This window comes from Acanthopagrus latus, chromosome 8 (assembly GCF_904848185.1).
Source record: "Acanthopagrus latus isolate v.2019 chromosome 8, fAcaLat1.1, whole genome shotgun sequence".
Lineage (NCBI taxonomy): Eukaryota > Metazoa > Chordata > Actinopteri > Spariformes > Sparidae > Acanthopagrus > Acanthopagrus latus.
Genome location: NC_051046.1, coordinates 3,392,829 through 3,420,087, shown reverse-complemented (window position 1 = coordinate 3,420,087; position 27,259 = coordinate 3,392,829). Strand labels below are relative to the sequence as shown.

At 43.3% G+C, this 27,259-nt stretch overlaps 1 protein-coding gene across 13 annotated transcripts in view; it reads right to left on the bottom strand.

The window, feature by feature from the left end:
* LOC119025150 (receptor-type tyrosine-protein phosphatase beta-like) overlaps positions 1-26,646 on the bottom strand; it is a 53,293-nt gene extending 26,647 nt beyond the window's left edge. Inside the window, exons 1-18 of one of the 13 annotated variants that reach the window (XM_037108529.1) lie at positions 26,529-26,646; positions 25,054-25,179; positions 10,476-10,497; positions 10,090-10,281; positions 9,739-9,993; positions 9,277-9,537; positions 8,793-9,050; positions 8,419-8,679; positions 7,935-8,192; positions 7,524-7,784; positions 6,455-6,715; positions 6,035-6,295; positions 5,551-5,808; positions 5,130-5,390; positions 4,061-4,321; positions 3,642-3,902; positions 3,158-3,415; positions 2,748-3,008 (exon numbers count right to left, since the gene is read on the bottom strand). In XM_037108529.1, the coding sequence (XP_036964424.1) occupies positions 2,748-3,008; positions 3,158-3,415; positions 3,642-3,902; positions 4,061-4,321; positions 5,130-5,390; positions 5,551-5,808; positions 6,035-6,295; positions 6,455-6,715; positions 7,524-7,784; positions 7,935-8,192; positions 8,419-8,679; positions 8,793-9,050; positions 9,277-9,537; positions 9,739-9,993; positions 10,090-10,281; positions 10,476-10,497; positions 25,054-25,110 (3,907 nt within the window). In that variant the 5' untranslated portion in view covers positions 25,111-25,179; positions 26,529-26,646. Of the gene's footprint in view, positions 1-2,747; positions 3,009-3,157; positions 3,416-3,641; positions 3,903-4,060; positions 4,322-5,129; positions 5,391-5,550; positions 5,809-6,034; positions 6,296-6,454; positions 6,716-7,523; positions 7,785-7,934; positions 8,193-8,418; positions 8,680-8,792; positions 9,051-9,276; positions 9,538-9,738; positions 9,994-10,089; positions 10,282-10,475; positions 10,498-25,053; positions 25,285-26,528 lie in introns of those variants that run through there. The other 12 variants (XM_037108536.1, XM_037108530.1, XM_037108531.1 and 9 more) reach the window with 12 other exon arrangements.
* Positions 26,647-27,259: the final 613 nt, after the last annotated feature.

The following is a 27,259-nucleotide window of genomic DNA, read 5'->3' as shown; positions in this document are numbered from 1 at the left end:
GTCGTGCTCACCTCCATGCACAGCCTGGGCTCTGGAACCCAAGTCCTTGAGAGAGGCTTGACTCTCTTCCACTCTGGAGATGCCCGCGGTGAGAGGCGGCGAGCTGGTGTGGGCTTGCTTATAGCTCCCCAGCTCAGCCGCCATGTGTCGGAGTTTCCCCCAGTGAACGAGAGGGTCGTTTTCCTGCGGCCAGGGATAGGCCTCTCACTGTTGTTTTGGCTTACGAGCCGAACAGCAGTGCAGAGTACCCGGCCTTCTTGGAGGCCCTGGGAGGGGTACTGGAAAGTGCTTCAACCAGGGACTCCGTCGTTCTACTGGGGGACTTCAGCGCTCACGTAGGCAGTGACAATGTTACCTGGAGGGGTGTGATTGGGAGGAATGGCCTCCCCGATCTGAACCCGAGTGGTGTTTTGTTACTGGACTTCTGTGCTAGTCACAGTTTGTCCATAACGAACACCATGTTCAAGTATAAGGGTGTCCATCAGCGCACGTGGCACTAGGACACCCTAGGCCGGAGGTCAATGATCGGCTTTGAGGTTGTGTCATATGACCTCTGGCCGTATGTCTTGGACATTTGGGTGAAGAGAGGGGCTGAGCTGTCAACTGATCACCACCTGGTGATGAGTTGGATCCGTTGGCAGGGGAGGAATCTGGACAGACTAGGCAGACCCAAATGTATTGTGAGGGTCTGCTGGGACCGTCTGGTGGAACCATCTGTCAGGGAGGTCTTCAACTCCCACCTCCAGGAGAGCTTTGACCAGATCCTGAGGGAGGCTGGGGACATTGAGTCCGAATGGACCATGTTCTCCACTTCCATTGTTGACGTGGCTGTTCGGAGCTGTGGCCGTAAGGTCTCCGGTGCCTGTCGTGATGGCAATCCACATGGTGGACACGAGAAGTAAGGGATGCTGTCAAGCTGAAGGAGTCCTATCGAGCATGGTTGGCTCAGGGAACTCCTGAGGCAGTTGACGGGTACCGGCAGGCCAAGCGTGCTGTGGCACAGGCGGTCACAGAAGCAAAAACTCGGGTCTGGGAAAAGTTTGGGGAGGCCATGGAGGAGGACAACCGGTCAGCCTCGAGGAAATTCTGGCAAACCATCTGGCGCCTCAGGAGGGGGAATCAGCCCCCCACCAACACTGTTTACGGTGGGGAGCTGTTGACCTCGACTGGGGATATCGTCGGGCGGTGGAAGGAATACTTCGAGGATCTCCTCAATCCCACTGACACGCCTTCCATAGAGGAAGCAGGGGCCGGGGACTCAGAGGTGGATTCATTCATCACTCAAGCCGAAGTCACTGAGGTAGTTGGGAAGCTCCTCGGCGGCAAAACACTGGGGGTGGATGAGATCCGCCCTGAGTACCTCAAGTCTCTGGATGTTGTGGGGCTGTCTTGGCTGACACGTCTCTGCAGCATCGCGTGGCAGTCGGGGACAGTGCCTCTGGACTGGCAGACCAGGGTGGTGGTCCCTCTATTCAAAAAGGGGGACCGGAGGGTGTGTTCCAACTATCGGGGATCACACTCCTCAGCCTCCCTGGGAAAGTCTACTCCAGGTACTGGAGAGGAGAATTCAACCGATAGTCGAACCTCAGATTCAGGAGGAACAATGCAGTTTTCATCCTGGCCGTGGAACACTGGACCAGCTCTATTACCTCCGCAGGGTGCTCGAGGGTTCATGGGAGTTTGCCCAACCAGTCTACATGTGTTTTGTGGACTTGGAGAAGGCATTCGATCGTGTGCCTCGCAGCATTCTGTGGGAGGTGCTACAGGAGTACGGGGTCGTAGGCCCTCTGCTAAGGGCTGTAGGTCCCTGTACGACCGGAGCCGGAGTCTGATTCGCATTGCCGGCAGTAAGTCAGACATGTTCCCGGTGCATGTTGGACTCCAGCAGGGCTGTCCTTTGTCACCAGTTCTGTTCATTATCTTTATGGACAGAATTTCTAGGCGCAGTCAGGGGCTGGAGGGGCTCTGGTTCGGGAGCCACTGGATTTCATCTCTGCTTTTTGCGGACGATATTGTCTTGTTGGCTCAGTCGAGCCAGGACCTCCAGCATGTTATGGGGCAGTTTGAAGCCAAGTGCGAAGCAGCTGGGATGAAAATCAGCACCTCCAAGTCTGAGGCCATGGTTCTCGACTGGAAAAAGGTGGCTTGCTCCCTCCAGGTTGGGGGAGAGTTCTTGCCTCAGTGGAGGAGTTCAAGTATATTGGGGTCTTGTTCACCAGTGAGGGCAGGATGGAGCCTGAGATTGACAGATGGATCGGTGCAGCAGCTGCAGTAATGCGGTCGTTGTATCGGACTGTCGTGGTGAAGAGAGATCTGAGCCGAAAGGCGAAGCTCTCGATTTACCGGTCAATCTACGTTCCAGCCCTCATCTATGGTCATAAACTTTGGGTCATGGCCAAAAGGATATACAAAGATTCATGGTTACCAATTAAGTGTCTCTGCAGACCATTCAGTCTGGATCAAAGCGGAGGATAGACTGAAAGATCAACATTGCCGCCCTGACAGTCGTACAGTTAACATATAAGGTACATCCAACCCTGTCTGTCAACCACAACAAATGCTCCTGAAATGTGAACGACACTAAACAGATGTGCCATCAACAACATCCCAACAATGTCCAGAGCTACAGCCTACATCCAGCACATTCAGTGCAGCTCTGAGGTGAAAGCTGAAATCAGTGCAGAGTCTTCTCCACCAGGTGTCCTCAGCAGACATCCTGACAGTGTGAACCACATTTAAATACTTACTTGAGTATCGAGTAACAGCTTCACTCTGTCCTTCAGTACACTCATCATCTGCCACTGCAGTAACAGTTATGTTATACTGGACACCAGCAGTCAGGTTAGTAATGTTTATCTGTGTTTGAGTCACATTTTTAGCGCCACTGACTTTTCCATCAGTCCACTTTACTCTGTAGAAGGATCTATTTCCCTCTGGTTCAGTCCACATCAGAGATATAGAGGATGTGGTGATATCAGTGATACTCAGATTCCTGACAGCTTCAGGCTCTGTGAGTGCAGGATGAATGTAGGATGAGGGGAAAATTTAGAGCCGACAAAAGAATATTGTTCAAAACATACAAGTGATGAGAGCAAAGTTGCCTGTCTAAAAAGCTACAAGTGATACAATCTATCATTTAAATGTAAAGTTTTGTTACTTGTGACTGAAGTTAATGTTCGACCATCTCCTTTTGTCTGATTGTCTCCAGCAACAGCAGTGACTGTGATTGTGTAGATAGTACCCGGGATCAGGGAGGATAAATCAGCAGAGGTATCATTTGTGTATTTGACCATCTGTGATCCTCCATTATTCCACTCCACCTTGTACTTGAACACCTCACCAGGAGGTTTTCTCCAGGTCAGAGAGATGGAGGAGGTGGTTGTGGATACAGTGGGTACCTCAATTGTATTAGGTCCTAAAGAGGAGAGGAGAGGAGAGGACCCAACCAAGTGGAACATCTTCTGTGAGTCAAATCTGTAACACTATTTAAATTAAATGTTGGTTGTTTTTGATTTACTTTCATCCATCATTTGTTCTTGTGATGTAATTGTTTCCACCTCCTCACACGGTGGAGTCAGACAGACGATAAGAAAATAGACTATAAATACTTTCATCAGCAAAAATGTAACTCATCATCTTACTTGTATAGTGAGAAGTCTGAGCCATGTCACTTTGTGTTGTGTTCTCTCCAGCCACTGCTATGACAGTAAACCTGTACTGCACTCCAGCAGTCAGCCCAGTCACAGTAATATTAGTGTCAGTGACATTTTTATCCCAGTTAGCTGTTTCATTAGTCCACTGTACTCTATAGAAGGATCTATTTCCTCCTGGTTCAGTCCAGTTTAGAGATATCGAGGATGTTGTGATCTCGGTTACAGTGAGAATCCTGACAGCTTCAGGCTCTGTGAGTGAAAGAGATGATGTTTCAAGGAATTTGTACATTTGTTCTTGTGATGCAATTGTTTCCTCCTCAGTTGACAGAGTTAAATAGAAAAGGATGGATCAGGCTGAAAATAACTGCAAGCACTGTCATCAGTGTAAATGTAACTCATCATCTTACTTGTATAGTGAGAAGTCTGAGCCATTTCACTTTGTATTGTGTTCTCTCCAGCCACTGCTATGACAGTAAACCTGTACTGCACTCCAGCAGTCAGCCCAGTCACAGTAATATTAGTGTCAGTGACATTTTTATCCCAGTTAGCTGTTCCAATAGTCCACTGTACTCTATAGAAGGATCTGTTTCCCTCTGGTTCAGTCCACATCAGAGATATAGAGGATGTGGTGAATTTGGCAACTGTGAGGTTTGTGACTACTTCAGGTCCTGTGAGGAAAAAGATGTCATGTGAAGAAATGTTCTGAATCACTTCAATGTGCATCTCTTCTTGTGGCTGTGTGAGTCTGTGTTTACAGCTAAATGCTAATGTCATTAGCATAGAGCGGTTTCACAACGTCAGTGCTAACATGCTGTAGTTAATCAAGTATTGATGTTTTCCATCATAGCTTTGTATTTTTCCACACAAACATTTACTAATTGGCACAAAACACAGTACAGTGGAGGTTGATGTAAATGTCTCATGCTGCAGGTATCTTCATGAAACAATTCATCAGACAAACTTGAATTTTGACCTCATGCTGGAGCTAACATGGCCAAATTTCACGACAACCCATCTAAATGTTCTTGACAAATTTCACTCAAAATCAAATGACAACAACAAAGTGACACTAGAAGAGAACTCTGGAAATCACCAACATCAGTTGGCTTCGTCCTCAGGAGACCATGAATGTCTATACAAAGATTCATGGTTACCAATTAAGTGTCTCTGCAGACCATTCAGTCTGGATCAAAGCGGTGGACAGACTGAAAGATCAACATTGCCGCCCTGACAGTCGTACAGTTAACATATAAGGTACATCCAACCCTGTCTGTCAACCACAACAAATGCTCCTGAAATCTGCATGACACTAAACAGATGTGCCATCAAAAACATCCCAACAATGTCCAGAGCTACAGCCTACATCCAGCACATTCAGTGCAGCTCTGTGGTGGAAGCTGACATCAGTGCAGAGTCTTCTCCACCAGGTGTCCTCAGCAGACATCCTGACAGTGTGAACCACATTTAAATACTTACTTGTGTATTGAGTAACAGCTTCACTCTGTCCTTCAGTACGCTCATCATCTGCCACAGCAGTAACAGTTATGTTATACTGGACACCAGCAGTCAGGTTAGTAATGTTTATCTGTGTTTGAGTCACATTTTTAGCGCCACTGACTTTTCCATCAGTCCACTTTACTCTGTAGAAGGATCTATTTCCCTCTGGTTCAGTCCACATCAGAGATATAGAGGATGTGGTGATATCAGTGATACTCAGATTCCTGACAGCTTGAGGTTCTGTGAGTGCAGGATGAATGTAGGATGAGGGGAAAAAGTTAAAGCCGACAAAAGAATATTGCGCAAAACCTACAAGTGGGTACAAGTGATGAGAGCAAAGTTGCCCGTTCAAAAAGCTACGAGTGATACAATCTACCATTTAAATGTAAAGTTTTGTTACTTGTGACTGAAGTTAATGTTCGACCGTCTCCTTTTGTCTGATTGTCTCCAGCAACAGCAGTGACTGTGATTGTGTAGATAGTACCCGGGATCAGGGAGGATAAATCAGCAGAGGTATCATTTGTGTATTTGACCATCTGTGATCCTCCATTATTCCACTCCACCTTGTACTTGAACACCTCACCAGGAGGTTTTCTCCAGGTCAGAGAGATGGAGGAGGTGGTTGTGGATAGAGTGGGTACCTCAATTGTATTAGGTCCTAAAGAGGAGAGGAGAGGAGAGGACCCAACCAAGTGGAACATCTTCTGTGAGTCAAATCTGTAACACTATTTTAATTAAATGTTGGTTGTTTTAAATTTACTTTCATCCATTATTTGTTCTTGTGATGTAATTGTTTCCACCTCCTCACACGGTGGAGTCAGACAGACGATAAGAAAATAGACTATAAATACTTTCATCAGCAAAAATGTAACTCATCATCTTACTTGTATAGTGAGAAGTCTGAGCCATGTCACTTTGTGTTGTGTTCTCTCCAGCCACTGCTATGACAGTAAACCTGTACTGCACTCCAGCAGTCAGCCCAGTCACAGTAATATTAGTGTCAGTGACATTTCTATCCCAGTTAGCTGTTTCATTAGTCCACTGTACTCTATAGAAGGATCTATTTCCTCCTGGTTCAGTCCAGTTTAGAGATATCGAGGATGTTGTGATCTCGGTTACAGTGAGATTCCTGACAGCTTCAGGCTCTGTGAGTGAAAGAGATGATGTTTCAAGGAATTTGTACATTTGTTCTTGTGATGCAATTGTTTCCTCCTCAGTTGACAGAGTTAAATAGAAAAGGATGGATCAGGCTGAAAATGAACTGCAAGCACTGTCATCAGTGTAAATGTAACTCATCATCTTACTTGTATAGTGAGAAATCTGAGCCATTTCACTTTGTGTTGTGTTCTCTCCAGCCACTGCTATGACAGTAAACCTGAACTGCACTCCAGCAGTCAGCCCAGTCACAGTAATATTAGTGTCAGTGACATCTTTATCCCAGTTAGCTGTTCCATTAGTCCACTGTACTCTATAGAAGGATCTGTTTCCTCCTGGTTCAGTCCACATCAGAGATATAGAGGATGTGGTGAATTTGGCAACTGTGAGGTTTGTGACTACTTCAGGTCCTGTGAGGAAAAAGATGTCATGTGAAGAAATGTCCTGAATCACTTCAATGTGCATCTCTTCTTGTGGCTGTGTGAGTCTGTGCTTACAGCTAAATGCTAATGTCATTAGCATAGAGCGGTTTCACAACGTCAGTGCTAACATGCTGTAGTTAATCAAGTATTGATGTTTTCCATCATAGCTTTGTATTTTTCCACACAAACATTTACTAATTGGCACAAAACACAGTACAGTGGAGGTTGATGTAAATGTCTCATGCTGCAGGTATCTTCATGAAACAATTCATCAGACAAACTTGAATTTTGACCTCATGGTGGAGCTAACATGGCCAAATTTCATGACAACCCATCTAAATGTTCTTGACAAATTTCACTCAAAATCAAATGACAACAACAAAGTGACACTAGAAGAGAACTCTGGAAATCACCAACATCAGTTGGCTTCGTCCTCAGGAGACCATGAATGTCTATACAAAGATTCATGGTTACCAATTAAGTGTCTCTGCAGACCATTCAGTCTGGATCAAAGCGGTGGACAGACTGAAAGATCAACATTGCCGCCCTGACAGTCGTACAGTTGACATATAAGGTACATCCAACCCTGTCTGTCAACCACAACAAATGCTCCTGAAATCTGCATGACACTAAACAGATGTGCCATCAAAAACATCCCAACAATGTCCAGAGCTACAGCCTACATCCAGCACATTCAGTGCAGCTCTGTGGTGGAAGCTGACATCAGTGCAGAGTCTTCTCCACCAGGTGTCCTCAGCAGACATCCTGACAGTGTGAACCACATTTAAATACTTACTTGTGTATCGAGTAACAGCTTCACTCTGTCCTTCAGTACGCTCATCATCTGCCACAGCAGTAACAGTTATGTTATACTGGACACCAGCAGTCAGGTTAGTAATGTTTATCTGTGTTTGAGTCACATTTTTAGCGCCACTGACTTTTCCATCAGTCCACTTTACTCTGTAGAAGGATCTATTTCCCTCTGGTTCAGTCCACATCAGAGATATAGAGGATGTGGTGATATCAGTGATACTCAGATTCCTGACAGCTTGAGGCTCTGTGAGTGCAGGATGAATGTAGGATGAGGGGAAAAAATTAAAGCCGACAAAAGAATATTGCGCAAAACCTACAAGTGATGAGAGCAAAGTTGCCCGTTCAAAAAGCTACGAGTGATACAATCTACCATTTAAATGTAAAGTTTTGTTACTTGTGACTGAAGTTAACGTTCGACCGTCTCCTTTTGTCTGATTGTCTCCAGCAACAGCAGTGACTGTGATTGTGTAGATAGTACCCGGGATCAGGGAGGATAAATCAGCAGAGGTATCATTTGTGTATTTGACCATCTGTGATCCTCCATTATTCCACTCCACCTTGTACTTGAACACCTCACCAGGAGGTTTTCTCCAGGTCAGAGAGATGGAGGAGGTGGTTGTGGATACAGTGGGTACCTCAATTGTATTAGGTCCTAAAGAGGAGAGGTGAGGAGAGGACCCAACCAAGTGGAACATCTTCTGTGAGTCAAATCTGTAACACTATTTAAATTAAATGTTGGTTGTTTTTGATTTACTTTCATACATTATTTGTTCTTGTGATGTAATTGTTTCCACCTCCTCACACGGTGGAGTCAGACAGACGATAAGAAAATAGACTATAAATACTTTCATCAGCAAAAATGTAACTCATCATCTTACTTGTATAGTGAGAAGTCTGAGCCATGTCACTTTGTGTTGTGTTCTCTCCAGCCACTGCTATGACAGTAAACCTGTACTGCACTCCAGCAGTCAGCCCAGTCACAGTAATATTAGTGTCAGTGACATTTTTATCCCAGTTAGCTGTTCCATTAGTCCACTGTACTCTATAGAAGGATCTATTTCCTCCTGGTTCCGTCCAGTTTAGAGATATCGAGGATGTTGTGATCTCGGTTACAGTGAGATTCCTGACAGCTTCAGGCTCTGTGAGTGCAGGATGAATGTAGGATGAGGGGAAATAATTAAAGCCGACAAAAGAATATTGTTCAAAACATACAAGTGATACAATCTATCATTTAAATGTAAAGTTTTGTTACTTGTGACTGAAGTTAACGTTCGACCGTCTCCTTTTGTCTGATTGTCTCCAGCAACAGCAGTGACTGTGATTGTGTAGATAGTACCCGGGATCAGGGAGGATAAATCAGCAGAGGTATCATTTGTGTATTTGACCATCTGTGATCCTCCATTATTCCACTCCACCTTGTACTTGAACACCTCACCAGGAGGTTTTCTCCAGGTCAGAGAGATGGAGGAGGTGGTTGTGGATACAGTGGGTACCTCAATTGTATTAGGTCCTAAAGAGGAGAGGTGAGGAGAGGACCCAACCAAGTGGAACATCTTCTGTGAGTCAAATCTGTAACACTATTTAAATTAAATGTTGGTTGTTTTTGATTAACTTTCATCCATCATTTGTTCTTGTGATGTAATTGTTTCCACCTCCTCACACGGTGGAGTCAGACAGACGATAAGAAAATAGACTATAAATACTTTCATCAGCAAAAATGTAACTCATCATCTTACTTGTATAGTGAGAAGTCTGAGCCATATCACTTTGTGTTGTGTTCTCTCCAGCCACTGCTATGACAGTAAACCTGTACTGCACTCCAGCAGTCAGCCCAGTCACAGTAATATTAGTGTCAGTGACATTTTTATCCCAGTTAGCTGTTCCATTAGTCCACTGTACTCTATAGAAGGATCTGTTTCCTCCTGGTTCAGTCCAGTTTAGAGATATAGAGGATGTTGTGATCTCGGTTACAGTGAGATTCCTGACAGCTTCAGGCTCTGTGAGTGACAGAGAGGTGGACGCATGGAAGAGAAATATGGCAGCACAATAATACTTAACACATAACACAGTCGGGGGTGACACTACTGAAGAATAACACATAATGTCCTCACGTTCTCTACTCCCCTCTCATACGCAGTCTGACATTAGGAACGTAATCAATCATCTCACAATGAAAGACAAGAATTCATCCTACTTACTTGTGTACGTTGAAACGGTGGATTTTTCTCCTTCTGTTTGATTATCATCTGCCACTGCAGTGACACTTATTTGATACCGGACACCAGCAGTCAGGCCAGTGATGTTTATGGATGTGTCACGTGCAGGTGCAATGAGGCTTTCATTGGTCACTTGCACTTTATAGAAGGACCTAGTTCCATTTGGTTCAGCCCAGTTCAGAAACACAGAGGATGTTGTGACATTAGCAACGGCAAGACTCCCAACAGCTTCAGGCTCTGTGAGTGAAACGGAAGAGAAGAGAAGAGCACGGCATTATCATTTATCTGTCTGTGACTGTAATAGAGGTGATTAAACAAAGTAGACAGACTTACTCGTGGTGACTGCTTTACAGCAGTTAAAACAAGCAAAGAAGATCGGATAGACTGCTCCAGGAGTCAGATTATTTATCGAATCTTTTGAAGTGATGTTGCCAGTGGATAGGGAGCAGTCTGATCCTGGTACAAGTGTGACTGTCCTTGTTGTAACACTTAAGTTTCCTGGATTAGGGTTGGAGCATTCACTGACTAAGATGTTGAAAAAGAAGCAGGAAAACAAGACAAACAATAACATATGAGCTCAAATGTCTTTCTCCTGCAATGAAGATCATTTCAAGTCGGAAAACAGAAGTGCTGTCAATACTAAATACTAATAGGAACACTGAATATAAAACTACATAGAGACAAAATGTAAAACACAGTGAAGAAACAGCTGTTCTTACCGCTGCATTGTGCTCGGCAGATCTGTGTAGACAGAGAAAAGCAAAATGAGTGATTGTACACCAGCAGAGGTCAGCAGCGAGTTTAAAACAGCTTCACAGCGACGACTGGAAACCCAAACACCTGCTCAGAGTCACAGCTCGCAGTGCACGCCTGTTGAAATTTAGCCCTTATTCTTAATAAACCAATTCAATAGTTAGTTTATGTTTATCGACTGTAAAAATAGTGGAACCAGCCTGCAGAATAACCACAGAAGTTTTTAATTAGAGAATTTAAACTTCCTGTAGATAAACGTGTGATACATGCAGCTATAAAGAGAGAGAGAGAGAGAAAAGAATTACATACAAGATTGAGTGTTGGTTTATTCATCAACACACTTTCTTTTCATTGGTACAAACAAACACACAAGTACACTCAGTATTGTGGGATAAAGTCCCTTTGTACATACCTGATGATAACATCAGGTTTGAGTGCCAGTCCGAACAAGGAAGTAAAACTCTGGCAAAACCTGAGAGTCAGGTATTAACAGGGTGTAATCATTATGTTGGCCTCAGGTCGCGTTATTTCAGGAACTAGTGTTCGAAAAAACATTCTTCCTATTTGTAGAATTACAACCCAAAACGACAACAAACGGACAGACAAACGCAGCTCACAGCCAACAGTTAATATCACACAGTCACGCACATCAACATCACGCTTCACGCCCAGCTCGGTGATTCCACTGTGGTCACCGTCTGCATCCTGATATCAGGCCTCTGATTCCACATTACTTATTAGCCAAAAACTTAACCAGCCCTGACTCACTGCTGACATGATGCCTTTCCGTCTGTTTACTCGACAGCTAAACATTAAACACTCGGCATCATTGCTCAAACCTGCATCGTTCTCTCACCCACAGGGTCAATCATTAACGCCCGAACAATGACAGAATAGACCTCGCAGCAGTCCCCGCATCGCACAAGATCGGATCAGGTTGTACTTTTTATGACGCGCTCTGAAGCCTATACTGCACAAGCGTTAAAATCACTCAGTGTGCAGCATCGTGAGCTCGTCTTGGGTCCAGAGAAGAGAAATTTGACCTCAGACGGCTGTGTGGGAAAAAGGGAGTACATTTATTTTTTATTTTAATATTTCCTTTCTTGCACTTTTTGTGGGTTTATTTTGTTCATATATCACTCTAAAAATTGGAACTATCACCTCTTATGAGATACAAAGTGGTATTACATTTCAGGACGGGCCAGGGCTAGCACGTTAGCACGCCAACTTCAGTAGACGTCGCTGCGCCAAAATACACAGTCGATGTCTCAAAAAAGAATTTATCATGTCTCACAAATTGCCTCTTTTAAATTATTGTCCTGCCATTTTCTCTCTTAAATGTCAGAACATTGTGAAAAACCTAACATCATCCTTCACGGAGATTCATTATACGACATTATGTAAGAAAAATAGCAGCTAATCACAAATTGGAGACGTCCATACAGATATTAATGATCGGCCATCGTTACGTCAGTGTGTTTTACGGCTGTCAGGCTGGACTTCATTCGTTTTAGCTGCGTGAACCTCATAAACTAAAACAAGCAGCTTGCAAGAATTTGTCTTTCATCATAAACGTCAAGATGCGTAAACAACCTATTGTATTTTTCCTTATAATTACCTAGAATAAAATAGAAAATAATAGTTTTACAGCTCGATAAAAAAAAAGGTCTGACCAGGAAAAAGAGAAAGAAAAGGTCCCTTCTGCATTAAACATTTCACCCACCCATCCCTGGAGACCTGGTGTCCTCTCCTTCACTTTGCTTTTTTTCTATTCACCACAGTGACCCTTCCCTTCCTCCCACTCCTCCGGGACATCTTTCTGAAGAACAACAGTACCACACAGTGGTGCCGGAGGAGTTCAAAGGTTCAGTTCTCTCTGAGGGGTTCTGGTGAAAGGTCTTTACATCGTGTGAAAGAGAAGGTCTATCAAATATACTGTGCGTTAATACAAATAATCTTCAGTACAAGTATGACATTTACATGAAATCTATCTCATATTTGTGTTTCGTCTTTTTTTTTAAAAAAAGTCAGCTGTTGAAAGTCTCATCATGACTTAAATCTAGTCTCATAGTGTGTGGAAAACTCACTTTGGGTGTATTCAATACATTAACAGGAAGCGTGTTAAGAGGAAGCAAATATCTACATGAGTGTACTTCTTCTGTTTGTGCCGAGTGTTAGCGTGGCTCAGCTTCACGCTAACGCCCGTCACGGAAAGTGTGAATGTGTGTTAGACTTTCTTACTTATTTCCTCTCTTTTTCTTGTAATAATTAGTTCTCAAAGTTCTATTTATATCCAGCCTACATAAAGGTATTATCATAAAACAAATGTTGAAAGCTAAACATGCTGCACACTGAAATAGATTCAGTCCAAAACGTTGATCATAAAAACTCCAGTGACAATGTGCTGAAATGTGAATTACTGTATTCAGTCACTCACATCCATCTTTACATGAAGAGTAAGACTGTTTGTGATCAAAAAGACCAAAAACCAACAATGAACTGATGTCACTAATATGAAGGCCACCGCCTGTTTGGCAAAAGCCTGATAGAAAAACTACTGAAAGCATAAACTGCTAAATAAAGTGCACCTTGTCGTAGAATAGGCAGCATTAAATCATTTGACAGCTAACTCTCTGCAGCAATGCTAATTCCCTCCATTAGGACTGGAGCCACACAAGCTAATGATATCCTTCCTAATGTCAAGTCTTTGAATGACCTTGTTTTAACTGACTAAATAAAAAAGATTTTAGGAACATCTTCAACCAGTGAAGCTCTGAAACGACAGGCTAACACGTAGCTTTATATGCCAACATGACGTAAAAGACAAACCCAAACAAACATGGTTGATTTAAAAAGGCCTAAATGAGTGTCTGTAATGAGGATGGTCACTTAATGAACACATGGGAAGTTTTCACCGCACTCTGTAGCTCCAGATTTAAGCTATCAAACTCATTAGCTCAGTTTGGTTTTCATGGCTGCTAATTCTCCGTACGGTTCGGTCTCAGTCTCTTGGAGAGACAGACGGACGATTTCAACTGAAGCTAACTAGAACATCCAGTTGAAGCTAAAGAGGAGCCCGTGTGGACCGAAAAAACAGACCAAAGAGGTGAGTAAATATTGGACTTACATTCATCCCGTGTAAACATGAGCCCACATAAAAGCCGATGTTTCTCTGTGTGTGAAGAGGCAACTGTTTGCTAATGTGGGAATTCAGCCCGACAAGCACAGGTGTAACCAATTATATCAACAATGGCTACGTCCCATTTATGTGTGGCCGAACATGGAAGTTCAGACCTGTAGCTATATAATAATAATGTAGGCTAACCTGGTAGTTAGCATCGTCCTGGTTCCCTCTACAAAAGGCCTATTTTTGATTATTGTTGCTCTTAATAATATTATTAGGCTATAAACAAGCTACATGACAGTTGTATGACCTTGACGTCAACGCTGTCTCTGTGCTCGGTGACATTTTTAAAGACACATAAACAAACAACCTACTTATCAAGACTTACGTCTGCGTTTCCTGCAGCGCTCTATAGGACCGAGTAGCGAGACTGTTTTCTCAACCGCTGTTTCCGAGGTCAACAGCGACCACAAAGCCCTCGACCACAGATAATGTTTAGTATCTGGTAGGGGTACATATTTAGTAACCTCTATTTAAAAGCTACTTTGTGTGGCGAAAGACATTTTTAATTTAGCGGTATGTGAACTTGGTAAACACATTACAAAAGACAGAGTTTGAACTTAAGAGCAGCTGCTGCCGTCCCCCCAGATATAAAACCCACTCGGAGCTGAATCTAACAAACTAAAACCTCTTCAGGCGCCGCAAGAAAATAATGGTAAAGGTCACATACCAGAATGTGGGAGCTAAAATCTTGATACCATGACAATCTCATGTTCTCATACAAATGTATTCATGTTAAAATGACCTGCGGGGCTGCGACTTCTCAAATGTTTTATTTCCCTTGGCGCTCTTCCTAAGTATCACTTATTTTCTCCTGACTAAATAAACAAAACAACGTCTCAGGCCATTATGCCTTGGCGCTGACTCAGAGTGCAGAAATAACCAAAGCTCAAATCCCATTTGGGAGATACTGCCCTAGAAGTGCTGTAGTTCAAATAATGGACGTCATTTTTTTTTTTTTTTTTGTAAGGATCCACTGGGACTCCACCCATCTGTACATCCTCCCTTTATGCTTTAACCCTTAGCTGAAGTCTCAGTCCAGTGCTTTGCTTGCTTTTCTTATAAAATCACTCAGATAATTTGTAAATTAATTTGTTTAAACTCATCGTTATCTTCTGTGGTTGATACTTTAGCTGGTTGTTAGTTTATACGGCTCAAAGTCTGAAGATGTTCAGTTCGTAGAGGCTCATCAAGGGTTACTTCTCCTAACTGTCACTCAACGAGCCATATTTAATGTTCATTGTGAAACATACTTGGCTAAGACTCAGCCGATGACCCGTTTGCCCTGCGTACTGTATCCATGCCCTTTGACTGGGCCCGTCTGCGGGAGGAGGAGGAGGAAATGGCTGTACTGACCACTATATAAACATTACATCAACCCTAAAGGCAGCCCGCCTGCCATTCTCCGATCCCCCCCCCTCCTTCATTCCTCACAGTCTGCCTTCGCTGCTCGCCTCCTGATAACGCCCCGGTTCCTTCCTCCATAACAACACTCGGACCCAAAAACAATCAAGAAATCACCTTAAAAGCTGTTTGCTCAGGGTTCGGCCCGTTTCACCTTAGCTCCTCAGAATCTGATAACTCGGAACGAAAACACGGAGTGGGAAGAAACAGCACAATGCTTCGTTTCTGCTTCTTGAATTACGCAAAGCTGCGGACTGGCGGAGGAGTCGCTGGTGGTGCCCTCGTTGACTTGCTGAGTGGAGAAAGTGGATTTCTGCAAAATCATGTTATCTGACTCAAACTGAAGCGTGCGTGTGTGTGTGTGTGTGTGTGTGTGTGTGTGTGTGTGTGTGTGTGCATAATGCTGTTTTTTCTGATCCTTCTTCTACTGGACTCTTTCTGAACTCTCTTTTTTGTCTTACTGTTTCTTTACCCATGATTGCCTGATATAGATATTTAATGTAGAGAGGTGCATTGCCTCTCCCTCTCCTGTGAGCCCTTTAATTAATACAACAAATATACACAGTAGTACAGCAGCAAAAGACTAATAATAGGTTTGATTCCATTTGAATTGTGCCATTAATTATTCTTATGATGTTCACATTAAAAGGTAATCCTCCAAAAAGGTCAAGTACCATTTATTTTTGTGTGCAACCACTCATTTAAGATTGTTTGTCTTCTTGAACGACGTACATCCCCGACACTGACGTGGCTCTCGATAGAGAAATCGAGACTTTAGGGTGCGAAGTCTTAAATACATTCTCACAATATCATGATTCATCTGTCACACTTTAGAGACTTGACAAAGATATCACGTTCAAACTGACAAACAGGATGACAAAAAACATCTCTCACCTTCAGCTGCTGTGCACAGTTTGTCTAAAATGATCGTCCACCTGAAAGTGAAGGACTTTTCTGCACAAATCCAGAATCCTGTTTAATTGTCTCTGAATAAACATCTGTTCAACCAGCTACATTATCTGCGTCTGTATCCGCGCTCGGATTCAGCCGGTTCTGAACGTGAGGTAGGGCGTTCTTCACCCAGAGAGCAGGGGGTTATTATTTAATCTCTAAAAGTGCTTTGTGTTTTGAATGATCAATTATCAACAGAACAGTCTCAGGCTCAAGCTTCAAATCAATGTTTTTGGTCACAAGAGCAGGAAAACAAGTTTTTTTATACACTTGAATTAATAAACTTCAGTCAGCTGCACACTGTGAAGTACAGACACTGACACATTTTACTCAGAGATGCTTCTACATGACTGTTTTGGGGTCTGTTTCTTTATATCACTTATTAATTCCCAAATATTGTTGTGTTTTCAGCTTTAAAGACTGCATGTGTGTCCCCTTGTCCTTCATCTTTTACTAGCTTTGCACTTCAAAATGCAGAAGTCGCGTGAAGATGGTGAGATCTGTGAAAGTTGCAGTTCTCACTTTCTCCCGTCAGCCTCTAAATGAATTGGCGGCTCGCTCTCTATTTAAAGTTCATTGCCTCAGTAGTTCATGAGCGACACACTCATTGTTTCTGTTCTAACATAACTTCCTGGCACTTCCTGCGCCCACCCAGAGACCCCTGATAACACATGTGAACAACATGAAGGGCTTTTTCATGTGAAGCATTACTCTGAACTCGGCTCATTAAAGGTCAAATATAGGAAGACGAGAAACACACGACATCGGCTAATAAATCAACGCTTGTCGCTCTTAAACTGATGGCGGTTCACACGGAGCCGTCTCAGAGGAATGCTGCTGCCGCCGGAACATCACTTGACGATCTGTTCGGCTCCTTCCTGTGTAGTATCGTCGTTTTCCACTATCAAGCAACATGATTTAAATCCCTGAATAATGTGCATGACATCACACGTTTTATATTGTCAGTCAAACTATGAAACATATTTGATTTAAACTGAAAAGTAAACGTGCATTAAAGTCCGTTTCTGCACATGATTCTGCCATTTGAACATTGAGATCTTTATTTGTGTATTTACAACAACAGGGCCTTTGACCGTTGACCCCTCTTACAGGTCGTGTTGAGAACATTTTTATGTACAATCAGGATTATCTAATCCTAATCTAAAATCCAATTAATGACTCTCATGAGATTTTTGAGGAGGGAACCAGGAGAGGGATCCAGACTAACTTATTTTACGTGGAGCTGAAAATGTGAGGAGCGCAATCACAAAATTTAGGGGCGCACACCGTAAATCAGTTATATTGAATATATATTATGATAATTAAGGAATTATTCTAGGTTGAGTTCAGTTTCACGCCGTTCTTTCTTTGCAGGTCGAGCTGGCCTTTATATTTGGTGAAGGTAGTTCATCCTTGGCAATGAAAAAGGTCGTGTTAAACTTAAATATTAATCCGGCCTCCTCAGCACTTGGAGTACCAGTCACAGCATATTTTATCCCTTAGACGACCACCATGTTTGACCAGTGTGTCATGTTTTAACTGTTTAGTGCTGCATTACCTGCTAATTTTATGTTCCCCGCATGTTGTGGGTGTCCAAAATTTGCAGTTGATGGAATTCATCTCTCTGAGAAATATTAACAAGTCAAATTCTTGCAGCCATTCTTCTTGAAAAACAGCATTTTCTGACCTCTTTCGCCTGCCACACTTGTATCTTCAGACTCGGACTCATCCTCTGAGTTAGGATTTGACTCTGGCACACTGCTGGGCTCATCGGGGAGAAAATAAGCGTCAAGAGTTTGTTTTGCCATTGTTCGCCCCTTCCATGTGCCAGCGTTAAAAAAAAAAAAACACACACCAGCAAATTCACTGATCGCACATGTGCGACTCAAATTTTGGTCGCAGTCTGGAGCCCTGCAGGGCGACACACACTTTCAGGAATCTTTTTGTCGGTGTTGTTTGAGTACTGAGTCAGCGATTTCATTCAAATGTTGTATTTTCATGTATTAATTGTTAAGAGTGTGTTGATTATCTGGTATCAGTTGCCAGGACGGACAGACTGCAGTAACATCATGATGTGTAGGTACAGTGTGTTAGTGAGAAAACAGACTTATTATATACGGAAACATTCAAATTCCATGTTTTTCATCGGTGCATGTGAACATGTGGGTTGTAAGTTACGCTGCGTTGATGTTTGGTATCAGTGATATATGTCATTCTGATAAACACTTACTAACAATCTAAGTGAATCAACCATTCGGCAGGTGTGAGGTTGTGTCTTCCGTATGACTTGCAGGGTTTTTGATAGAAATTCAAAATGATCGTCCTCCTGTCGATTTTCACAGGAACGCAAATCATAAAACATGCTGATAGCCTCGTCTAAAAATAACCCACAGCAGCCAAAACTGTGACGGCTTTAACTATGAGTGAGTGTTTGTCTGTAGGTTCAGTATCAGGCTCAGTCCTGCCGCTGTTATCACGGGCCTCATCGGCGACTATGGAAATGAGTGACGTGGTATTTACTGTGCTGCGCTGTACCGAGTGCCGAGCCACCGGCTGCAGATACCCATCTGAATACAGTGTACCTGTACATGAGAAGAGCTTCCTGTTAATGACTCTCGCCATGCACAGGAGGAAAAATGTGCACGAATACATATGTACCCACACCCAGAGAGTCTGGACGCAGAGGGCTGGGCCACGACACCGAGCGCAGAGACGTGTGATCAGGGCGATGGTGGAAAGTGGTGCACGAGGTGTGATCTGTGCTCTGCTGCGGGGATGGAAGTGCCGAAAAAAAAAAACACATCGTGGGTTTCATTTTATTAGTTACCTACTTGAGCTTTATTCAAGGGTGTAATTACTGAAGTTATCAAAGAAACTATGACTAGAAACATCAACAGCGTATGCTGGGATAGACTCCTGCCCCTGTGTGACTCCTGAGAGTGTGATCGAGTTTTATAACGAAGGAGACTTGAATATTTGTGTCAGAGTTGCTGATCCAAGATCATTTTGTTGCGTATAAGCAGATAAAGAGGTTTTCTCAAGATCTTCCCTGGTCTACAAAGAATTTCTGTGGGCACCCCTGCTGTCAATAAGTCGAGTAAAGTTTATTTATTTTGCTCTTTATCTTTATCTTTCTCCTCTGACTTAAATTTATACCAAAAAACGACATACTGCGCCTTTAAATTCATAGATTGCCTCGTCAGACAGTAAATGTAATCGCCTGGCATCCGTTTTCGAATCTGCAGTCACTGAACAGTCACGCCGCACAGTTTACACCACCCTCCATCCCTGGACCTTTGATTCAAATAACTCACACTCCCCCATAAACAAACCTTTAACACACATTTGTTTATTTTTTAAAAAAATGCAGGGATCCCTCCTCCAACACGCAGTCGTTATTGTGACGACAGAATAAGCCAAAATAATAAATCACACTTGGGGACAGACGCGGGTCACCTGACTTCCTCTCCACCAGGAAGAAGCTCGAGGAGGACAGACTACACAAACTCACGAGAGGCGAAGCTCAAAAGCACCGAATTCACACAGACTGCAGATCGGAAAGGAAAGTCCAGACCGAGAGAGAGACGAGAGGAGGCTGAATCTGCAGCCGGGGGAGAGTGAGAGCGATCCCAGATGGCTCCGCGAGCGTGTTTTTATTGTTCAACATCCGACTGTTTATGACCGAGTTATCACATTATGATCCTCTCTGTGGCTTTTGCGGCCTTTTGATAGGCTTTCAATGAGGAAGTACCCTTTTTGAATCACAGCCGAGGAGACAACAGTGGTCTGAGTCGCCAGTGAGAGGCGGTTTTGAATCTAGTTAGGATTCATTAGACTACGTTGTCATCCTTAGAGCCACGCCTGCCGCACATTTAGTCCAGTTGAGTCGGGGCACCAGCTTGTCGTCGATTGGAGAGCAGCAACCCTCTCAAACCGCCGCAGATCGCCTGTTGAATGGTCATCTTGTGCTAATGCGGCATTAAAAGTCTCGCTTGAGTCTGGAAAAGATGAGCAGCACGACCGAGTGATAGAGAGAGAAGTGAATTAATAATTCTTCATCTCCGCTGCAGCCTCGTCCTGCCATGACCGGCTCCGAGGCCACTGGTAAAATGATAGCTGTCTGCTGACAATAAGGCCTTTGAGGATGATAGAGGAGCCTGTGTCTCATTTACATGGACCGGGGAACTGTGACTCTTTGTAATTCATCGTGTACATGCTGCACTTCCAGACGCGAACGTGTTTGTGGACGTTAATTTGAAACTGGACCGTCTTGGTGCCGACCGGTCGGGAGTGGGCGGCGGGTGAAAGGAGGACTTGACTTCTGCACTTTTGCACTTTAGCGCAGTAACGACATGCAAGACTCAACCAGCTTTCTGATTTGTATACAGTGAGAAGAGTACATTTCAGGGGATGCACGTCACACGTCATTTGAAAGCAGCGTAGAGCGTTGGGATGGCAGATAGGCGGGAGGACAGCGTTCGTCAGCCTACATGCCACAGACGGGACGTTTCTTCTAAGTGTTAGCAAACGTCACATCTCCCCGTTCCAAGATGTTTCCCACTGATATCAAACGTCACCATTCTCTCGTTTCTGCCTGCCGTGAGGAGGCATTGAATCGCTGGGCTGGAACAGAGTGAGGCTCCGAAACAAAGCTCATGCAAAGTGTTGAACCTTTTCCAGGATCATCAGTGTGCGAGTGTCAGCGTGTTACTTAACACTCATTCGCTCAAAACCGAGCGTAACAGACCGAGCTTCACTTTTTGGTGATTTTTGAAGTCCAAAGTCTGAAGTCGGACAGAAGAAAGTCTCAAAAAGCTGCTCGGTTTAAGAAAAAAACAATTATATTAACTACTGATGGACATTAGACAGACTCACTGAAGGAATGAAGATGTTAAGACGTTATTAATTTAAATTTCTATTTAGTGTTGAATATATAATAATTAATTTAAAAAAACATGTTATTAGACCCCATTAGGACATTAAGTTTAGCAGGGAACAAACAACTACATAAAATATATTGAAAATAGCGCAAACTCAGAATTTTAATAGTGATATTATTAATTAGTTAAAACTCAGAAATATAACATTTTTATATAACTGAATAAACAAGCTCCTCTCAGAGGGAAAAAAGGTCCCAGAACGCTGTCTGAGGCTAGAAAGGTGGCAGGGTCCGCCACGCATAAACAAAGTACAGCAGTGTAAATTGTGTCGTCCTTTAAGCTCAGCTTGTTTATTCAGTCATGAAAACAAAAGATAGTTTATTTATTTTGTTTGTTCAGGCATTTAAAAAAAAATCATTTCATTCATATCATTTGTAACAAGATGCTTTTTGATGTATTTATCATCTATCATGAGCTGAACTGTGTCAAGTTTGAAACTGGAGCATTTAAACTGTAGAAAAGTTCATCAGTCCATCATATCAGCTTATGAACTTAAGTCTGCATGTCCAAAAACAGACAGAACAAAACTATTATAAGTTGTTATAATCAGTTCCAGTGAAGGCTGCGAGGCGCTACATCCGATTCCACCGCAAAGAAACTGACTAACACTTAAATATTCGGTTTAATTTCATGTCATGTCTGTTTTTTCCGGCATTCATCTCTTTATTATTCACTCAGGTCAACCGTAAGTTAACAGGGTCTGTTCTGGGCCGAGACCCCAAACCAACCAACAGTGTGCGGAAACTAATCAGACTATTAAAGGAAACTGAAGATTAGCACCTTTACCAGAACAATCCACTTTAAAGCGGGCAGTGAACGTCGTTATTAAGTGGATCATTGACATTTTTGATGGTGGGAAATATCAACATGCAAAAGAAATCGCTCGTCAGGGAAACAGAATATTTCCCTTTTTCTACTGAAACTTCCCTTCAGCTTTGTTTCCAAATTTACATAATTTCTTATCTGACGGTCAGATCAAACCCGTGATGTATTCTGAGGATTGCACAGAATAATCCGCACGAAGATACATTTCTCTGTTTCAATTGGTATTAAATGTCATTTATTAACAAGATGGATAAGACGGCCTGTCTGACTTGTTTCCATGATCTATGAGGGACACAAAGGTGGAACCAAATCAGTAATGTGGATATAATAGGTGAGCGGGTAAAAGGAAGTAGCAGAATATGTAGAGCAGTTACTGTAACGCAGCCTTTTAAACCAGGAAAAGACAACACATATGACATATTATGATATATCCGAAATCTAGCACGACATACAGACTCAAATCATGACAATACTGCTCGGCTGTAACAACAAGTGCAGGACGCTCGTGTCCCTGAATAACCGCGTGCCAGAGCTGGACCCCGAGACCCAGTAAAGCGTGAACAGTCACCAGACTCCCTTTAAAAATCGCTCCGTTTTGTGAGTTTTTGAGTTGTATGAGACTTTAACAACAGTGTTAAACACTTTCCAGGACGAATTCTTAATGATTTGGTCGTTCTTGTAAATTCGGCTGATGCTGTAAAGTTTTCTCCGTCTTTGTGTTGAAAATCTTGTGTGTCTTTGTCCCTGTGGTGTACGTGTTTAATGTGTATTAACACAGTGGTCCCTCGACATGCGTGTTAATGTGAGGTGTACATTCGTCCACTCAGATCGCTCAGGTAGGCGGTTACATCAGGTCCGAACAGGCTCGACAAGAACTGTTACTGTACCGTCTGCCTCTCTCATGAGCACACCGAATCCATCTGTTTCTAAAGTCTCTGACATGCACATGTTTTTATTTTTCTGAGTATAAAAAATATGTTTAATTCTTTGACAGATCTAAATATGAAGACAACTCTCATATAATATCCTGGAGGGCAGATTTCAGGTATCCAAAAGCTGCGGACGAGACAATCAGAACTTTAATCTCTCAATCAAAAGTCGAGATGCTGGAAGCGGAGCAGGTTTTGTCTCTAAACGAGAAAGTCCTGACTGTCGCGTCTCCTAACTTTGGGAGAAATTACTGATCACAGCTTTAAAGTCACGGATCTTGAAGTAACACGGGATTTATCTTCTTACATTAACAACATTTATTAACAATCAGAAGCCAAAGCTGTGACCTTTGTCTTTTAAAACCATCTGTGTTTGGTGACAGTTTCACATCCCTCCTCTCGACTGGAACTGACCACATACACGTGGCAAAAATATAGTTTTCATGTCATCAAGTAATCACAACATTAAATAACTAAGGAGGCAAAATAATCCTGACTGAGGTCTCATCTCCTGAAGTTTCATGCTGAATAAAAAAATAAATATCTCCGTCTTTCAACCTGCAATCATGGAAGGTTCTTCTGAATTACTGCGGGAGTTATAAACGCACAAATTAACTTTTTTCTTCGCCAGTTTCTTCACTTATTGTTCGACTAGGTTCAACTTTGAGCTCTACACCTGCTGACCTCTACATGATCAAGATCCAGTGTCGGACAGGAAGAAGAAAGCAGCGTGGGATAGTAATTTGACTGAAAGGAAGAACAATTGTGAGTTATGTAAGCAGGATCATTACAGGATTTAATTAGGAAAAGATCTGAAAGGACGCACCAGGTGAGAAAATGCATATCGTGTGTATTTGAATACTGAGTGATGGAAGAGCTTCTCTGCTTGATGTGAAGACTTTAAGTCCTCATATCTGAAAGTTAGAAATGTGCATCAGACTGTTTTTTGTAATCTGAAGCTTCGAAGGTGAAGTTCTCATTGAGGTGTGGCAAGTGTGTTAAAAGAAGCCATCGCTGACCGTCGGAGAGGAGAAGTTGCTCAAAGCGCCAAACTTCTCATGTCAAAGTCACACATTTAACATTCACACCCAAAAAAAAAACATCTCTCCTCTGTCACTTCCTCCTTCGCTTTACAGAAAGCAAAGTCATAGCAGCAGGATTCTGCTTAAATTTGTGCCACAACAACAAAAAAGTGTTTCAGTCTGCATATTAAAGCCAGTGGATCAGATTCCTCGTATTGATATCGGTGCCAGTATTATCAAATCAAAAATCAAATCAAATAAAAAATCACGAATATTAGCTACGAAGCTACGAATATAAAACCGTCCCGTTCCACAAAGCTTTATAAATAATCTGTCAGAAGTGTTGGTATCTCATGATGTTTTACACTTTGGCTGCAGTAAAATAAAAAAAAAAAAGTGCTTTATCATTTTTCTCGTGAACGCCCCGCGACCGCCTGTCAGCACCAGGCCTCATAAGCAAAACCCTCGATTATTAGAGAGAACTGTTGTTTCACAGTCACCCAACACAACTCGAACTAACACGGTGTGTAAAATCACCAGAGGTCACGACACACACCTCTGCAGCCAACAAACTGCTGGGTGGGTTCGAGCCGTGTCTTCAGGAGTGACAGGGACACTGAAGCTGCACCTCATTCCAGTCCTGACCCCTTTGTGTTTGGCCACACACACACCCTCACATGCCATTCTCAACCTCTCTCACCCTCTACCTCTCTCTCTCTCTCTCTCTCTCCAGAAAGACCAGTGGGGTGAGGACAGGTGGATGTGCTGTTATGCAAGCCGTGTACAGGTGACTGAGATATTGACCTGTGCAGTCCTGAATCAACAACTGGACAATGCAAACAGATCCCAGATAGGAGGAATCTCATTACGACATTCTTGTAGAAAAGAGTGAAGTAAGAGAAAAATGCATTTCAACATAATAAGAAAGCTCATATTTATCCTGCCCACGTCTCCTAATAAATAGAGCAGCATTGTTAAAGCTCCCTCCAGCTGAAGGTCGGCTTATTAATTACACTGCTGACATAAATTTGAATCCAATTAAAACTCTCACAGTGCCATCATTCATCTTATATAGGAGGCCACGACATTCTCTATCCGACACCGAGCTCTTTCTCTGCGCTGTCACTTTGTCTTCATGAGTCTCCAGCAGCAGGAGAGCGCAGCGCCGGCTCACCTGGCGCCAACAGGTGCGCGTAAAACAGGCGACCTCCATCAGTCCAAACAGCAACAAAACAACATCACCTGGTTGTTATAAATGTACGAGTATACAATAAATGAAGTGTTGTTACCTTGAGCAGAGCGCCGAGGACCAGCAGGGAGACGCTGAAGCGCAGCAGTGGCTTCATGATGCCGGGGAGGGGAAACACTCAGGACGCTTTTCTACCAGCGGAGATCTCTCATGTCCAAACTTCTCTCTTGAAACGCAAAAAAAAAAAAAAAATTATTAAACTCTTTTTGTTCTCGCTCCTTCCGCTGCTCAGACCGACCGTCGCTGCATCAGGAGGATTCAAAGTCAGAGAGGGAGAAACTTTTTCTCGTTAACTGGAGGAGGAGGAGGAGGAGGAGGAGCGGTGGAGGCGCGCGTCACTTGGGGAAGTTTTCTGGTGAAGCGTGCCACTCCTCTCATCATCACTTCTCCCCCTCCACCACCACCACCTCCTCCTCCTCCTCCTCCTCTGTTGCACTAAACTCCAGCGCTGTGTCACTGCTTCCACAAGCCTGATCCGAGCACTGTGAAAAAAAGAAAAAAAAAGAAAAAAGAAAAGAAGAAAAGGAGGCTGCCCGGTCATGCAGAAATGAGAAAGGAGTCATCCCACATTCTTGCCATAACTTGGATGGAGGGTGGAGGAATGCGTCCGCGGAGGTCCCTCCACTGACAGCGCGCAAAGACCAGCTGCCAAAAAGCAAATGCTTCTTTTGGGAAACTTCCCTGCTTAGTCTGCGTTACTGGGACTGTGATGAGTGATGAGCAGAGGTGTAGCAAGGGATTATGGGTTCTCAGGGAGAAGAACGTGCCAAAAAGTACCCAGAAGTCACATTTGAGGGACACATGTACCACTGAATGTACTTAAAGTGTCTACGAGGAGCTTTTAAGAGTTTCTGAAACAGTCTCTGATTCCTCTGATGATTATAAATGAGCTGTAACAGCAAACAAGACCATCAAATGACAGCCTGCTGTTATTATACAGTTATTATTAATGGCCTTACTCGGGTCTGACCACATGTATAAATATATATTAATATGTTACCTCATCATCTCTCCGTCACTGTCAAAGATCTTCACAACAGATCGTACCACGTTTGTCCAAAGGGGGCGCTGCGATCAACAAAAACTGAAAGTTCCTTGTAGTTGCTTTAGGAATTAAAGATATGAGTTCAAGTAATTTAAACACGTACATATAGACTATAATTCTGCAATTGTGGTTCGCAGTGTTTTCATTATTGTTAAATTCCCGTATGGTTTTCCGTGGTTTTGTGGTCGGACGTCGGCCTCCTGTCTCACACGCCTGCAGCACATTTGATCATCAGCGCCAGATTAAATACTCTGGTCGTCTCTCTGCTCGCTGCCAGATTATTTCGTCTCCTTGATGTGGTCCATGGCCTCTCAGGTGGCACAACTACCTGTGACCTTTGATTCTCCTCAGCCTCTCTCAGTGATAAAATTTCCCTCTGGTTCCGGCTCGCCGCTACCTGCCTTCCCTCCGCTCGCTTCACACTCACCAGACGCCACTGTGACCCTCGGCCACTTCACCTGCAGACCCACCTGTCTGTCCACTGGCCTTCAAAGAAGGAGTTATTTGTTGCAAATAGATTTCCGGGTACGTGTCAGATTAACGCTGAGGCTCAGAGTTGTGAGAAGGCATCTCCGCTTGAGAATCAGCTATCACGGATCGTGATGTCTTCAGCAAACTCAGCGTGGCTCCACCCAGCTTCATCATCAGCTGCGTTAAGTGGGAACACCTGTTTTCAGGACCTAAATTAGAGCAGCAGCTTGGGAGAATAACTATGATTATCTCTTTTTTGTGCATTTAAGAGGATTATTTCCATTGAACTCCAGTTGAACCTCCTGATTTTTACTCTGCTCTGGACTTAAATGCCTCGTATACTTTAGTTCTTCAGTCAACACCTCCACGCCCAGATGGCACCTCAACACAGGACATTTAAACCGACACTGGATTACTGAAATTTGTCGTTTTGTCAGAGGTCGGGCCGTAAAACATTGGTTTAAAAGTTCAGAGTCTGAAGAGATTACTTTTGTTTTGTTGCATTTCTGGCCCTCATCTCTCTTCATTAAGAACGAGACGTAAAATACGAAGCCTGTATCAGGGAGGGCGAGTTACGGTCTCATCGGGCTAAAGTTTATTTATAGAGCATTTTTATCAGCTTTGTCACAGACCGCTGCACAGGAAGCAGCACAACACAGACAGCTGTTGTGTGTGGCCTTTCAGAATGAATATGTGAATATGAAAAGCTCTTTAGGCGCAAGTATGTTGT